The sequence below is a fragment of the Oncorhynchus masou genome, chromosome 5 (genome assembly GCF_036934945.1).
Source record: "Oncorhynchus masou masou isolate Uvic2021 chromosome 5, UVic_Omas_1.1, whole genome shotgun sequence".
In the NCBI taxonomy this organism is placed as follows: Eukaryota; Metazoa; Chordata; class Actinopteri; order Salmoniformes; family Salmonidae; genus Oncorhynchus; species Oncorhynchus masou.
Genome location: NC_088216.1, coordinates 41,769,360 through 41,784,925, shown reverse-complemented (window position 1 = coordinate 41,784,925; position 15,566 = coordinate 41,769,360). Strand labels below are relative to the sequence as shown.

Here is a 15,566-nt window from a genome sequence, read left to right as displayed (position 1 = left end):
TCGCAACTGACTTCAGTCGGCAAATGGTCACCTTCGATGGCCACTGGCATGCTGGAGGAGTGTGCTCTTCACGGATGAATCCCGGTCATCGTGTGGGCGAGCAGTTTGCTAATGTCAACGTTGTGAACATAGTGCCTGCCCCATGGTGGTGGTGGGGTTATGGGATGGGTAGGCATAAGCTACGGACAACGAACACAATTGCATTTCATCTATGGAAATTTGAATCCTCCAAAATACCGTGACGAGATACTGAGGACCATTGTCGTGCCATTCAGCCGCCGCCATCACCTCATGTTTCAGTATGGTAATGCATGGCCCCATGTCACAAGGATCTATACACAATTCTTGGAAGCTGAAAATGTCCCAGTTCTTCCATGGTCTGCATACTCACCAGACATGTCACCCATTGAGCAGGTTTGGCATGCTCTGGATCGACGTGTACGACAGCGTGTTCCAGTTCCCGCCAACATCCAGCAACTTTGCACAGCCATTGAAGAGGAGTGGGACAACATTCCATATGCCACAATCAACATCCTGATCAACTCTATGTGAAGGAGATATGTCGCGCTGCCTGTGGCAAATGTTGGTCACACCAGATACTGACTGGTTTTCTGATCCACAGACCTACCTTTTTTTGAGGTATCTGTGACCAATAGATGTATCTGTATTCCCAGTCATGTGAAATCCATAGATTAGGACCTAATGAATTTATTTAAATTGACTGATTTCTATTTATGTACCAAGCTAAAAACACGGAGCCTAACATAAGCTATATAGCTGCTAGGAGGATGTTACGTAATGTAATTGAAGGAGTAGGTGAGTGACTGACCTTTTCCCCTCATGTCGTTTTTCGGTGGCTATATACAGTTAGGGATGCAAGTGTCATTTGGTTAGCTAGCAAGAACTTGAAATACTGTTATCCAGTTAGCATACCTCATGCATTCGCAAATTCACTCTGGCTATCTACTCCGATTTCAGAGCACTCTCGTCTGTGTGCCAGAGTGCAGAATAACTGCTGAATTTACGAATGCTCAACACTCGCTCGATATGACAGGTGTCAGTAAACTTAAGCAAAACATATAATTGTCAGTCATGAACACGCTAGATAACATGTTAACAGCTTAACCAGCTGTGCTACGGCGAGTAAAATGGTCAGAGTGAGGCATTCATTTGTGTCTGGAAGTAGTTAGCTAGCAAGCGAGCCAACTTTAGCCAGTTAGCTTGGGTGCTTGGTTGGGACAATAATTAATGCATTGGTAGGCAAGCTGCTGCAGAAGGACAAGTAGGCTACAATTCCCCATTATTTATTAGTGCAATTTTGACAGGCAACTAGCTAAACAAGTTTGAGGGTTTATCTAGTGTTCATTCTTTAAATTTGAGCTCATATGTATGTATATATGTATATGTAATTCCATTCTAAGAACTTATGAAAACCATATCTAAGTGCTCGCTTGTCAGATTATATATATATTTTTTAAAGGGTCATATTCTTCCTGGGGGTGTGTATGAACAGATTTGAATGAGATTTCATGTTGCTAAAATGCTGTCAGTTATACTTTAAGCAAAGGTCTCGCCATTTGTCAAAGGCTTCACTCAATCTGGATACATGTCATGTTCTCTGACACAAGGTCAACAAGGCTCCTCTACACTCCCAGAAAAAAAGGTGCTATCTACAACCTAAAAGGGTTCTTCAGTTGTCCCCATAGGAGAACCTTTGAATAACCCTTTTTAGTTCCAGGTAGAACACTTTTGTTGTTCCATGTAGAATCAATTCCATGGAACCCAAAGGGTTTCTCATATGGGGACAGCTGAATAACAATTGTTTTTAAGAGTGCTGTTTGTGTATTCTTCTACGGTATGTGTACTGTATGTGCTCCACACACAGCTGAGAGCCACGAACCTTGATCCCGACACGGTTCTATACCTACAGCAAAGGCACAGGCATTGCTTTAGGAAATCTGCACCGTTGTAACTGGCATTTTACCGTATGGTGTGAAATAACTATTGGGATAACTGTGTTCAGCACAGGTATTTACAGTATATCCCCTGGGTAGAGTCTGGGCTGGAGGTGGAGACTGACGAGCTCCGCCCCGTGTTGCAGAGGATGGGCCTGAGCAATGCTCTTTTTGCACCGATTTGCTCATCTACATCACTTAGGATGTAATTGTTTGGAACGCAAGGTGATTTGAAGATCAGTGATTTTGCGCACCACTCAAACATGGAGATAGTTAGTAGTTATTTCCCAACATGCACTGTGTGCCGTGGTGTTGAAATACAGGGCTGCCACAAAGACGCGCATTTGAGTGTTAGTGGTGATGTCATGTTTTCTAAAATCTGTTTTGTAAAATCACATGACGTATTGATTGTCCTGTAATATAAGTGGGGTCATAAAATGGAAGACAAGCATTGTATGTGAATGGTTTTATTCCAACAAAGGAACACATTGAAACAAAGTAATTGTGTAACTAAAATAACCTGCTCTAGGTATGATCGAGTCAGATGAGTCATTAGCAGACATACTAAGTCAACATGGGTCCTGTACAATTTAAAATACGATTCTATACAATTTATAGAAGTCATATTGTCATGTTCAATGCAGAGCAGCTAATATGATTTAAGCCTGTTTTTAAAAGTGCGTATTCATTTATTTAAAAGGGATGATTTATTTGAAGAGAAATCATAACACTTTTATGCACAAAAGAAATTATCATTGGGAAATGTGAACAATGTCAAGCAGTGGTATTATATACATTGATACAAACATGAACTTTTAAACCAATTAAATGTGGCAGACTAACTGACTAATAAGCAACATTGCTGATATCATAAAAAATACATGACTCCTCTAGCTTGTACAGTAATGGGTTGAAGGCACACATGAAAATAGCAGTGCTTGATCATTGAAATTGTGACACTGGATACACCCTATGCCATCTATTGATTAATATTGTGCACATCCAGAGAGTGCAGATGTGACCATTTTTGAGCATGAGTATAAATGTATAGACAGTCAACAAAACAAGTACAGACAACATTATTGCTTCAGTACAGTGCATTTGCCAGTTTACTATGAAGCATTTACAGACATTAGAGCACTTCTCAACAGTTCTATATGGTTATTGGGTGCTCAAAGCACATTTTAGCTACAGTATACAGGTACTCCCTTAGCAGCATACACGTCTTTTTTTTACCCATTTTTCTCCATCGTCTTTTCCCATTGCTGCAACTGCCGTACAGACTCGGGAGAGGTGAAGGTCGAGATCCGTGCGTCCTCCGAAACACGAACCCTCCAAGCCGCACTGCTTCTTGACACAATGCTTGCTTAACCCAGAAGCCAACCACACCAATGTGTCGGAGGAAACACCTGGAGAACGTGTCAGCATGCATTGCGCCAGAGCTAGAGCGTAATGGGACAAGGACAACTCGGCCGGCCAAACCATCCCCTAACCCGGTCGTGGCCGGCTGTGACACAGCCTGGGATTGAACCAGGATCTGTAGTGATGCACTGTCTTAGATCGCTAGACACTTGGGAGGTTCAGCAGCATTCATTCGTTATCGGAGACTAAAGACTATGTGAAGTCAAGCTTGGTGGTTGTCGGTAAGCTATGTTGTTGAATCTTTTCTCCCTCACTTAAATCCAGCCACTTGCATACAGTTGTTTATACAACGGGTGGGTCTAATTCTGAATGCTGATTGGTTAAAACAGCATTCCAGCCGGTGTCTATTCCACAAGTTACCACCGGCTAAATCTATAAAAAGTTCAAATGTCTATTTACTCTGTTCCATCTGACTGCGCAATCCATTGTCTCATCAACCCCTGCCAAGCAATTTATAAACTTGATCTCCACTATAAAAAGCATCTAGACATTCTCATGTTTCTTTTAGACTAACATTTCGTTTTCAACAGCGGAGATTTGTATAAACCTTCCTGTCTGTCTCTTCGACATTTGCAACATTGTTTCAATATTCAAATTTGATCTTCAGCTGTCCCATAGTAATGAACGTAGCACTCACTTCCGTTATCATGAAGTGCTTTGAAAGACTAGTCAAGGACCATATCACCTCCACCCTACCTGATACCCTAGACCCACTCCAATTTGCTTACTGCCCAAATAGGTCCACAGACGACGCAATCGCAACCACACTGCACCCTGCCCTAACCCATCTGGACAAGAGGAATACCTATGTGAGAATGCTGTTCATCAACTACCGCTCAGCATTTAACACCATAGTACCCTCCAAACTCGTCATCAAGCTCGAGACCCTGGGTCTCGACCCCGCCCTGTGCAACTGGGTATTGGACTTCCTGACGGCCCACCCCCAGGTGGTGAGGGTAGATAACAACATCTCCACCCCGCTGATCCTCAACACTGTGGCCCCACAAGGGTGCGTTCTGAGCCCTCTCCTGTAATCCCGGTTCACCCACGACTGCATGGCCATGCACACCTCCAACTCAATCATCAAGTTTGCGGATGACACTACAGTGGTAGGCTTGATTACCAACAACGACGAGACGGCCTACAGGGAGGAGGTGAGGGCCCTCGGAGTGTGGTGTCAGGGAAATAACCTCAACAAAACAAAGGAGATGATTGTGGACTTCAGGAAACATCAGATGGAGCACCCCCCTATCCACATCGACTGGACAGTAGTGGAGAGGGTAGTAAGTTTTAAGTTCCTCGGCGTACACATCACGGACAAACTGAATTTATCCACCCACACAGACAGCGTCGTGAAGAAGGCGCAGCAGTGCCTCTTCAACTTCAGGAGGCTGAAGAAATCCGGCTTGTCACCAAAAACACTCAAACTTCTACAGATGCACAATCGAGAGCATCCTGTCGGGCTGCATCACCACCTGATACGGCAACTGCTCCACCCACAACCGTAAGGCTCTCCAGAGGGTAGTGAGGTCTGCACAACGCATCACCGGGGACAAACTACCTGCCCTCCAGGACACCTACACCACCCGATGTCACAGGAAGGCCATAAAGATCATCAAGGACAACAACCACCCGAGCCACTGCCTGTTCACCCCGCTATCATCCAGAAGGCGAGGTCAGTACAGGTCCATCAAAGCAGGGACCGAGAGACTGAAAAACAGCTTCTAATCTCAAGCCCATCAGACTGTTAAACAGCCACCACTAACATTGAGTCCAGCCACTTTAATAATGGAATTTGATGGAAAAATATCACTAGGCACTTTAAACAAAGCTACTTAATATAATGTTTACATACCCTACATTACTCATGTATATCTATATACGGTACTCTATATCATCTACTGCATCTTTATGTAATACATGTATCACTAGCCACTTTAAACTATGCCACTTTGTTTACATACCCTACATTACTCATCTCATATGTATATACTGTACTCGATACCATCTACTGCATCTTGCCTATGCCGTTCTGTACCATCACTCATTCATATATCTTTATGTACATATTCTTTATCCCTTTACACTTGTGTGTATAAGGTAGTAGTTTTGTAATTGTTAGGTTAGATTACTCGTTGGTTATTACTGCATTGTCGGAACTAGAAGCACAAGCATTTCGCTATACTCACATTAACATCTACTAACCATGTGTATCTGACCAATACAATTTGATTTGATTTAGTAATGAACGGGACGAGACGGGAAGCGTGTCTTAGCCAGTCGAAATAATGAATCAGCTGGCATCATTTTTATGGTTATACACAAATAAATGTAAATTGAAACAAGGTCAAACGAAACCAAGTGCAGCTAGTTTTCAGGCTTTCCAGCTTCAGTTTGAAGTGATTGTGTTAGCTGTGTTGTTGACTAGCTCTTCTGAACAACAGTGGCCTGACGAGTGACCACATTTCTACGCCAGGTGAAATCGTACCTCATTAGCTCATTGTTATGGATGTATCCAAATAAATGTCTTTTGAAAACAGCTTAAACAAATGCAAATACTTTGCTGTTATTCTGGCTGCACCTTTTGACTTGACTGTAAGTTAGCACTAATTGGCTAGCTAGCAAGCAAGGAATAAGAACGTTGCCAGTCAGTATGGCAGTGGAACATTTAGAACGAACGACTGGGTCGCGTCTCTGGCAATCGAACCGATGGAGGATATATTGGCATTTCGTCTCGGGCCTAACAACAACCCTGCCAATATAGCCTCTGAACATTGGCTTCTCGGGCATTATCAATTAAATATGACCTGAACAGAGTTGCTTATGGATGAACAGAACAACATATAATATGTCAGCATAACTGACATATAACTACAATGGCTAAATGTCTCTATTTGAATATATTCAATAAGACCATGTTGGACAGAAATAGGCTGATGGATTAGCCCCTTCTCTCAAACCCCCTTCATCCCAGAGGAAATGCCCAATAGAACGGCTCTGAATGTCAGGGCCAGGAAGCCGGTCCCCAACAGGTCCCCCAGAGCCGTGAGGTACGGGATAGAGTAGTTGTCCGGGTCCAGCCCCCGCCGCCACATCCAGCGCATCATCAGGTCAGCCGTGTACAGCAGAATCACCACCTGTGAATAACAATAAACATATTACAGTGGCAAGACAAAGTATGTGAACTCTTTGGAAATACCTGGATTTCTGCATAAATACCTGGATTTCTCATAAAATTTGATCTGATCATCTAGGTCACAACAATAGACAAACACAGTCTGCTTACACTAATAGCACACAAACAATTATACGTTTTCATGTCTTTATTGAACACACCATGTAAACATTCACAGTGTAGGGTGTAAAAATGATGTGAACCCTTGGATTTAATAACTCGTTGACCCTCCTTTGGCAGCAATAACCTCAACCAAACATTTTCTGTAGCGGATCAGACCTGCCCAGCGGGCAGGAGAAATTATGGACCATTCCTCTTGACAAAACTGTTTCAGTTCAGCAATATTCTTTTGATGTCTGGTGTGAACTGCTCTCTTGAGGCCGAGCCACAGCATCTCTAATGGGTTGAGGTCAGGACTCTGACTGAGCCATTCCAGAAGGCATATTATCTTCTGTTGAAGCCATTCTGTTGTTGATTTACTTCTGTGTTTTGGGTCGTTGTCCTGTTGCATCACCCAACTTTTTGGCGGACAGATAGCCTAACATTCTCCTGAAAAATGTCTTGATAAACTTAGGAATTCATTTTCCCGTCGATGATGGCAAGCTCTCAAGGCCCTGAGTCAGCAAAGCAGCCCCAAACCATGATGCTCCCTCCACCATACTTTACAGTTGGGATGAGCTTTTCATGTTGGTATGCTGTGCCTTTTTTTTCTCCATACATATTGTTGTGTGTCCCTTCCAAACAACTCAACTGTAGTTTCATCTGTCCACAGAATATTTTGCCAGTAGCGCTGTGGAACATCCAGGTGCACTTTTGAAAACATTAGATGTGCAGCAATGTTTTTTTGGACAGCAGTGGCTTCTTCCGTGGTGTCCTCCCATGAACACCATTCTTGTTTAGTGTTTTACATATCGTGTATCGTAAACTCGTCAACAGAGATGTTAGTATGCTCCAGAGATTTCTGTAAGTCTTTAGCTGACACTCTAGGAATCTTCTTAACCTCATTGAGCATTCTGCGCTTGCAGTCATCTTTGCAGGACGGCCACTCCTAGGGAGAGTAGCAACAGTGCTGAAGTTTCTCCATTTATAGACAATTTGTCTTATCGTGGACTGATGAACATCAAGGCTTTTAGAGATACTTCTGTAACCCTTTCCAGCTTTATGCAAGTCAACAATTCTTAATCTTAGGTCTTCTGAGATCTATTTTGTTCAAGGCATGGTTCACATCAGGCAATGCTTGTGAAAAGCAACCTCAACATTTGTGCGTGTTTTTTATAGGGCAAGGCCGATCTAACCAACATCTCCAATTTTGTCTCATTGATTGGACTCCAGGTTAGCTGACTCCTGACTCCAAATATCTTTAGCCTAGGGGTTCACATACTTTTTCCAACCTACACTGTGAATGTTTAAATGATGTATTCAATATAGACAAGAAAATACAATAATGTGTGTCTATTGTTGTGGAGTAGATAAGATCAAATTTGATGACCAATTTTTCCATAAATTCAGGAATTCCAAAGGGTTCACGTACAAAAACATATGTATTCTTCACACTACCAGCATCAACTTATTTTTGCTTGTGCAAGTATTCATCCCCATTTTCAAAGGGCCTCTCTTGTCGGACATCTACAGTTGAAGTCGGGAGTTTACATACACTTAGGTTGTAGTCATTAAAACTTGTTTTTTCAACCACTCCACAAATTTCTTTTTAACAAACTATAGTTTTGGCAAGTCAGTTAGGACATCTAGTTTGTTCATGACACAAGTAATTTTTCCAACAATTGTTTACAGATTATTTCCCTTATAATACACTGTATCTTAATTTCAATGGGTCAGAAGTTTACATACACTAAGTTGAGTGTGCCTTTAAACAGCTCGGAAAATTCAAGAAAAAGATGTCAATGGCTTTAGAAGCTTCTGATAGGCTAATTATAAATAATTTGAGTCAATTGGAGGTGTACCTGTGGATGTATTTCAAGGCCTACCTTCAAACTCAGTGCCTCTTTGCTTGACATTATGGGAAAATCAAAAGAAATCAGCCAAGACCTCAGAAAAAAATTGTAGACCTCCACAAGTATGGTTCATCCTTGGGAGCAATTTCCAAATGCCTGAAAATACCACGTTCATCAGTACAAACAATAGTACGCAAGTATAAACACCATGTGAACTCACAGCTGTCATACCACTCAGGAAGGAGACATGTTCTGTCTCCTAGAGATGAACATACTTTGGTGCAAAAAGTGTAAATCAATCCCAGAACAACATCAAAGGACCTTGTGAAGATGCTGGAGGAAACAGGTACAAAAGTATCTACATCCACAGTAAAATGAGTCCTATATTGACATAACCTGAAAGGCCGCTCAGCAAGGAAGAAGCCACTGCTGCAAAACAACCATAAAAAAGCCAGACTACGGTTTGCAACTGCACATGTGTAATGACTTTCTTTAGTCGAAGGAGAGTCGGACCAAAATGTGGCGTGGTTATTTAGATACATCTTTAATGAAGATGAACCACGATCAATAAAAAAAACATTAAACGTAATGTTAAAACCGAAACAGCCTAAACTGGTGCAAACTAACAAAGGAACAGGAACAATCACCCACAAAACCCAACACCAAACAGGCTACCTAAATATTGTTCCCAATCAGAGACAATGACTAACACCTGCCTCTGATTAAGAACCATATCAGGCCAGACATAGAAATAGACAAACAAGACATCCAACATAGAATGCCCACTCATATCACACCCTGACCAAACAAAACATAGAAACATACAAAGCAAACTATGGTCAGGGTGTGACAACATGGGGACAAAGATTGTACTTTTTGGAGAAATGTCCTATTTCTGTTTCATCAGACCAGAGAACTGTTTGGCCATATTGACCATCGTTATATTTGGAGGAAAAAGGGGGAGGCTTGCAAGCCGAAGAACATCATCCCAACCGTGAAGCACTGGGGTGGCAGCATCATGTTGTGGAGGTGCTTTGCTGCAGGAGGGACTGGGGCACTTCACAAAATAGATGGCATCATGAGGTTGGAAAATTATGTGGATATATTGAAGCAACATCTCAAGACATCTGTCAGGAAGTTAAAGCTCGGTCGCAAATGGATCTCCCAAATAGACGTTGACCCCAAGCATACTTCCAAAGTTGTGGCAAAATGGCTTAAGGACAACAAAGTAAAGGTATTGGAGTGGCCATCACAAAGCCCTGACCTCAATCCTATAGAAAGTGTGTGGGCAGAACTGAAAAAGCATATGCAAGCAAGGATGCCTACAAACCTGACTCAGTTACACCAGCTCTGTCAGGAGGAATGGGCCAAAATTCACCCAACTTATTGTGGAAAGCTTGTGGAAGGCTACCCAAAACGTTTGACCCAAGTTAAACAATTTAAAGGCAGTGCTACCAAATACTAATTGAGTTTATGTAAACTTCTGACCCACTGGGAATGTGATGAAATAAATAAAAGCTGAAGTAAATCATTCTCTCTACTATTATTCTGACATTTCACATTCTTCAAATAAAGTGGTGATCCTGCCTGACCTAAGACCGGTAATGTTTACTAGGATTAAATGTCATTAATTGTGAAAAAAATGGATTTGAAATGTATTTGGCTAAGGTGTATGTAAACTTCCGACTTCAACTGTATTACCAAACAAGCGCTCCTCTGTTCCATTTTATGCCACTGTTATGTTCATACTGGTTGGAACTGAACGATTAAACTTTGGTTATGTTCATGGAGAAATGCTGAGAAGAAGAACTGATACAGTAATTTGGCAACACTGGGCCTGACAACCCACTGTGTATTCCGGACTTTAGTCAAACCCAATCTTTATTGAGCAGTAACCATTCCATTGCCTCTTGGTTAAGATCTTGTTTTTATACGGTCTAGGTTTAGATAGTTACTATTACACATATGCTCTTGTACAAGTCTGCACATTTATATCACATATGGTTTTTGTAAGCCACATCTGTCTGTTTCTGTGTACAGTGTATAATTATATTTATATTCCCCTACTGATAAGTGGCTATCAGGTTTACACTGAAAAGTTGCAAATGACAACACTGGTCATTTCAACTGTACTGAAAAAGACCATTTGATGTGATAAACAGCAGGACTAAAACACTGTTGTGTTCTATACAGACGTGTCAGTCTGTTGGTCGACCTGTTTCAGCAACATGTGGTTTGAATTGCAGCGCTGGAGTTTGGCCAAGCAAGAGGGCTGAAAAACTGTAAATCTTTTTTATGAAACATTTCTACTAAGGCCATTGTTTGTCTTGACGTGATAAAGTCATCCAAATGATTTTCTTAGTGTACACCTATGATTCCCTGGACTCAAACCCTCCTTAATGTGTGAGATCCGAACAAAAAAAGAGGTGTCGAGAAAATAAGCATTCCTCCATGAAACTGACCTAACTTTTTCACAAAGTTCACAGGTTTATGGCAATAAAGGTGTCCTACTTTCTTTTTGCAGCGTATCACTATGGAATAACTAGGTTCAATGAAATTACATAGAATAAAATACTATAACTAACACGGGTGTGAAACTCATTTTTCCCCAGAGGCCGCACTGAAAATGCACCATTATCATTTCTAAACAATTCCTATTTGGTTTCTATCATTGAAGTTTATAAACCCCAAAAACCTAAATAAATAATTGCACTCTAATTAATTATTATTATGTCCATATGTCAGCTATAGATTTTTCAATGTACAGTATGTCAGCTGTTACAGTAAGAGTTGTATACAGTCTATGGTTTAGCTAGTTTAATGTCTGTGGTACATATATATTTGACATCTGACCTGTAGCAGGGCTGCACACAGGTATAGGCAGACGAAGACAGACGTGAGGGCGCCGTGGCCGCCCTTCAGTAAGTGGATGGTGTAGAGGAAGAGCAGGTGACCCGGAACCACCAGGAAGACCAGAACTCTGGCTGACTTGGAGTTGACCCCTGTGGATGTAAACAGGAAAATTTGAGGACTTAAAAACGGTTTGGATTAAATGACAGCACTCTTGGTAAATTAATAAAAAGTCATCTAAAACTTTAGAAAGTTAACTATCTTATTACTGTCTAGGTCAGAGGAAGTGTGCAAGACAACTGCTATAGATTGTGTGTGGATGTGTACAGTCGTCAAATTGGGATTTTGTACTGTTTGTGCTACGTTTGAAGTTTGTTTTGACTGGTTAGCTGAGGAGCTGAAGGTCAGGCAAGGGTCAGGGCAGTGTTGTGTCATGTTGTGTGTTCGTGTGGGTATTTAACAATCTCTATTTACAGTTGAAGTCGGAAGTTTACATACACCTTAGCCAAATACATTTAAACTCAGTTTTTCACAATTCCTGACATTTAATCCTAGTAAACATTACCGGTCTTAGGTCAGGTAGGATCACCACTTTATTTTAAGAATATGAAATGTCAGAATAATAGTAGAGAGAATTATTTATTTCAGCTTTTATTTCTTTCATCACATTCCCAGTGGGTCCGAAGTTTACATACACTCAATTGGTATTTGGTAGCATTGCATTTAAATTGTTTAACTTGGGTCAAATGTTTTGGGTTGCCTTCCACAAGCTTCCCACCGTAAGTTGGGTGAATTTTGGCCCATTCCTCCTGACAGATCTTGTGTAACTGAGTCAGGTTTGTAGGCCTCCTTGCTCGCACACACATTTTCAGTTCTGCCCACACATTTTCTATAGGAATGAGGTCAGGGCTTTGCCTCCAAACATAAAGATGGTCATTATGGCCAAACAGTTTTTTGTTTGTTTCATCAGACCAGAGGACATTTCTCCAAAAAGTACGATCTTTGTCCCCATGTGCAGTTGCAAACCATAGTCTGGCTTTTTTATGGTGGTTTTGGAGCAGTGGTCTGCTTCCTTCCTGAGCGGTATGACAGCTGCGTGGTCCCAGGGTGTTTATACTTGCATACTATTGTTTGTACAGATGAACGTGGTACCTTCAGACGTTTGGAAATTGCTCCCAAGGATGAACCATACTTGTGGAGGTCTACTATTTTTTTCTGAGGTCTTGGCTGATTTCTTTTAATTTTCCCATGATGTCAAGCAAAGAGGCTGAGTTTGAAGGTAGGCCTTGAAATACATCCACAGGTACACCTCAAATTGACTCAAATGAGGTCAATTAGCCTATCAGAAGATTCTAAAGCCATGACATCATTTTCTTGAATTTTCCAAGCTGTTTAAAGGCACAGTCAACTTAGTGTATGTAAACGTCTGACCCACTGGGTCGTATAAGTGAAGTGATCTGTCTGTAAACAATTGTTGAAAAAATTACTTGTGTCATGCACAAAGTGGATGTCCTAACTGACTTGCCAAAACTATAGTTTGTTAACAAGAAGTTTGTGGAGTGGTTGAAAAAACAAGTTTTAATGACTCCAACCCAAGTGTATGTAAACTTCCAACTTCAACTGTAGATGTCCGACAAGAGAGGCCCTTTGAAAATGGGGATGAATACTTGCACAAGCAAAAATAAGTTGATGCCAATGAGACCAAATTGGAGATGTTGGTTAGATCGTCCTTGCCCTATAAAAAAACACGCACAAAATTTGAGGTTGCTATTCACAAGAAGCATTGCCTGATGTGAACCATGCCTTGAACAAAATAGATATCAGAAGACCTAAGATTAAGAATTGTTGACTTGCATAAAGCTGGAAAGGGTTACAGAAGTATCTCTAAAAGTCTTGATGTTCATCAGTCCACGATAAGACAAATTGTCTATAAATGGAGAAAGTTCAGCACTGTTGCTACTCTCCCTAGGAGTGGCCGTCCTGCAAAGATGACTGCAAGAGCACAGTGCAGAATGCTCAATGAGGTTAAGAAGATTCCTAGAGTGTCAGCTAAAGACTTACAGAAATCTCTGGAGCATACTAACATCTCTGTTGACGAGTCTACGATACACGATACGTAAAACACTAAACAAGAATGGTGTTCATGGGAGGACACCACAGAAGAAGCCACTGCTGTCCAAAAAAAATGTGCTGCACGTGTAAAGTTTTCAAAAGTGCACCTGGACAAGTTTGAAACAAGTTTTAATGACTCCAACCTAAGTGTATGTAAACTTCCGATTTCAACTGTATGTGTGTGTTTGAAGTTGAAGTGTGTTTTGACTGCTGACCTGAGGAGCAGAAGGTCAGGCAGGGGCCAGGCCAGTGTTGTGCCATCTTGGAGGGCAGGGTCCCAAGCATGCTCCAGTAGTGGAGGTAGGTGGAGATGCGGCTGGCCTGGATGGCCACCAAGTTACCTCCCACACCTGCGTGAAGGGATGGAACAGAACAATCATTGGAATTAGAGTTTTTTTTCAAGGATCATTTGTCGAAATGGTCTGTTACATATTTAGGCTTGAGCTCTGGGTTTAATAAATTATAGGTATTTTCAAGGTTATGAAGCATCTTTATGGTAATTGTAGGTAGTTTTGGTTTTCTGCAACTTTTTATAGTTCCTCAAGTAGGGTTTGTTCGGCTGTAACTGTATTGGCATATCTTTAAAGTGAGTTTGTGCAAAGAGAGAGCATGATCTTGTATCCATGAGATTATACTGCATCTTTTCAAATCAGAGAAGTATTAAAAGCGTGGTAGCAAGCACAACGCTACAGGTGTTGTTGAAGACTGTATCATCCAGTCATGAAAAACTCAATATGGTCCTTTATAATATTAACAACATCCTCACTCAGAAACATGTGATGGGATGATGAATGCATATCTTATTGCCTTGGGCGCATCTCTCCGAGAGGTATACAAACATGTCTAATAGCTTTGAGCGTGTCTCGCTGTAGTTCCCTGCAATAGCTCTTAAAATTACATTCTCAACAGCCATGCTTCCACAGCCAACAGCTAAGTCTTGCATATTATTGGATGGGGTTGAGAGGAACGGAGAGAGTTGGTGTTATGTACTTGAGTGAAGACCCAAAAGCGGTTTTAACAGAAAACAGAGTTCTTTAATGAAAAACAGGAATGGCATAAATCCTCTTCCAACGTAGTCAATGGAACAAAAAGAACGTTAGTATAATGCAGGATGCACCTGCCAGGCAGACTCCGACAGGATAGGACAAGGTGGAAGCAAACGCGACGACAGCTTGCTTCTGGCATCAAAAACACAAACAAGAATCAGACACTGAAAGTAGCAGGAACAGAGAGAGAAATAGAGACCTAATCAGAGGGGGAAGGGAGAACAGGTGGGAAAGAGTGAATGAGCTAGTTAGGGGAGATGTAGAACAGCTGAAGAATGAGAGACAGAGAAGGTAACCTAAAAAGACCAGCAGAGAGAGACAGAGTGAAGAGAAAGGACAGGAACAGACATAACAAGACATGACAGTACCCCCCCACTCACCGAGCGCCTCCTGGCGCACTCGAGGAGGAAACCTGGCGGCAACGGAGGAAATCATCGATCAGCGAACGGTCCAGCACGTCCCGAGAGGGAACCCAACTCCTCTCCTCAGGACCACCCCTCCCAATCCACTAGGTACTGATGACCCAAGGGCGCATGTCCAAAATCTTACGAACCCTGTAGATGGGTGCGCCCTCGACAAGGATGGGGGGGGAGGGACGAGCGGGGGCGCGAAGAACGGGCTTAACACAGGAGACATGGAAGACCGGGTGAACGCGACGAAGATAGCGCGGGAGAAGAAGTCGCACTGCGACAGGATTAATGACCTGAGAAATACGGAACGGACCAATGAACCGCGGGGCCAACTTGCGAGAAGCTGTCTTAAGGGGAAGGTTCTGAGTGGAGAGCCATACTCTCTGACCGCAACAATATCTAGGACTCTTGGTCCTACGAGTAGCGGCCCTCACAGTCTGCGCCCTATTACGGCAAAGTGCCGACCTGACCCCCTTCCAGGTGCGCTCGCAACGCTGGACAAAAGCCTGAGCGGAGGGGACGCAGGACTCGGCGAGCTGAGATGAGAACAGCGGAGGCTGGTAAGGCTACTCTGAAAAGGGGATAGACCGGTAGCAGACGAGGGAAGCGAGTTGTGGGCGTACTCTGCCCAGGGGAGCTGTTCT

General features: G+C 42.3%; 1 protein-coding gene across 1 annotated transcript in view; it reads right to left on the bottom strand.

The window, feature by feature from the left end:
• Positions 1–2,412: 2,412 nt before the first annotated feature.
• The window catches only part of LOC135539599 (solute carrier family 41 member 1-like), a 33,301-nt gene continuing 20,147 nt past the window's right edge, over positions 2,413–15,566 (bottom strand). Inside the window, exons 8-10 of the mRNA XM_064965573.1 lie at positions 13,682–13,816; positions 11,358–11,506; positions 2,413–6,514 (exon numbers count right to left, since the gene is read on the bottom strand). Coding sequence (XP_064821645.1) covers positions 6,332–6,514; positions 11,358–11,506; positions 13,682–13,816 — 467 coding nt within the window. The 3' untranslated portion in view covers positions 2,413–6,331. The remainder of the gene's footprint in view (positions 6,515–11,357; positions 11,507–13,681; positions 13,817–15,566) is intronic.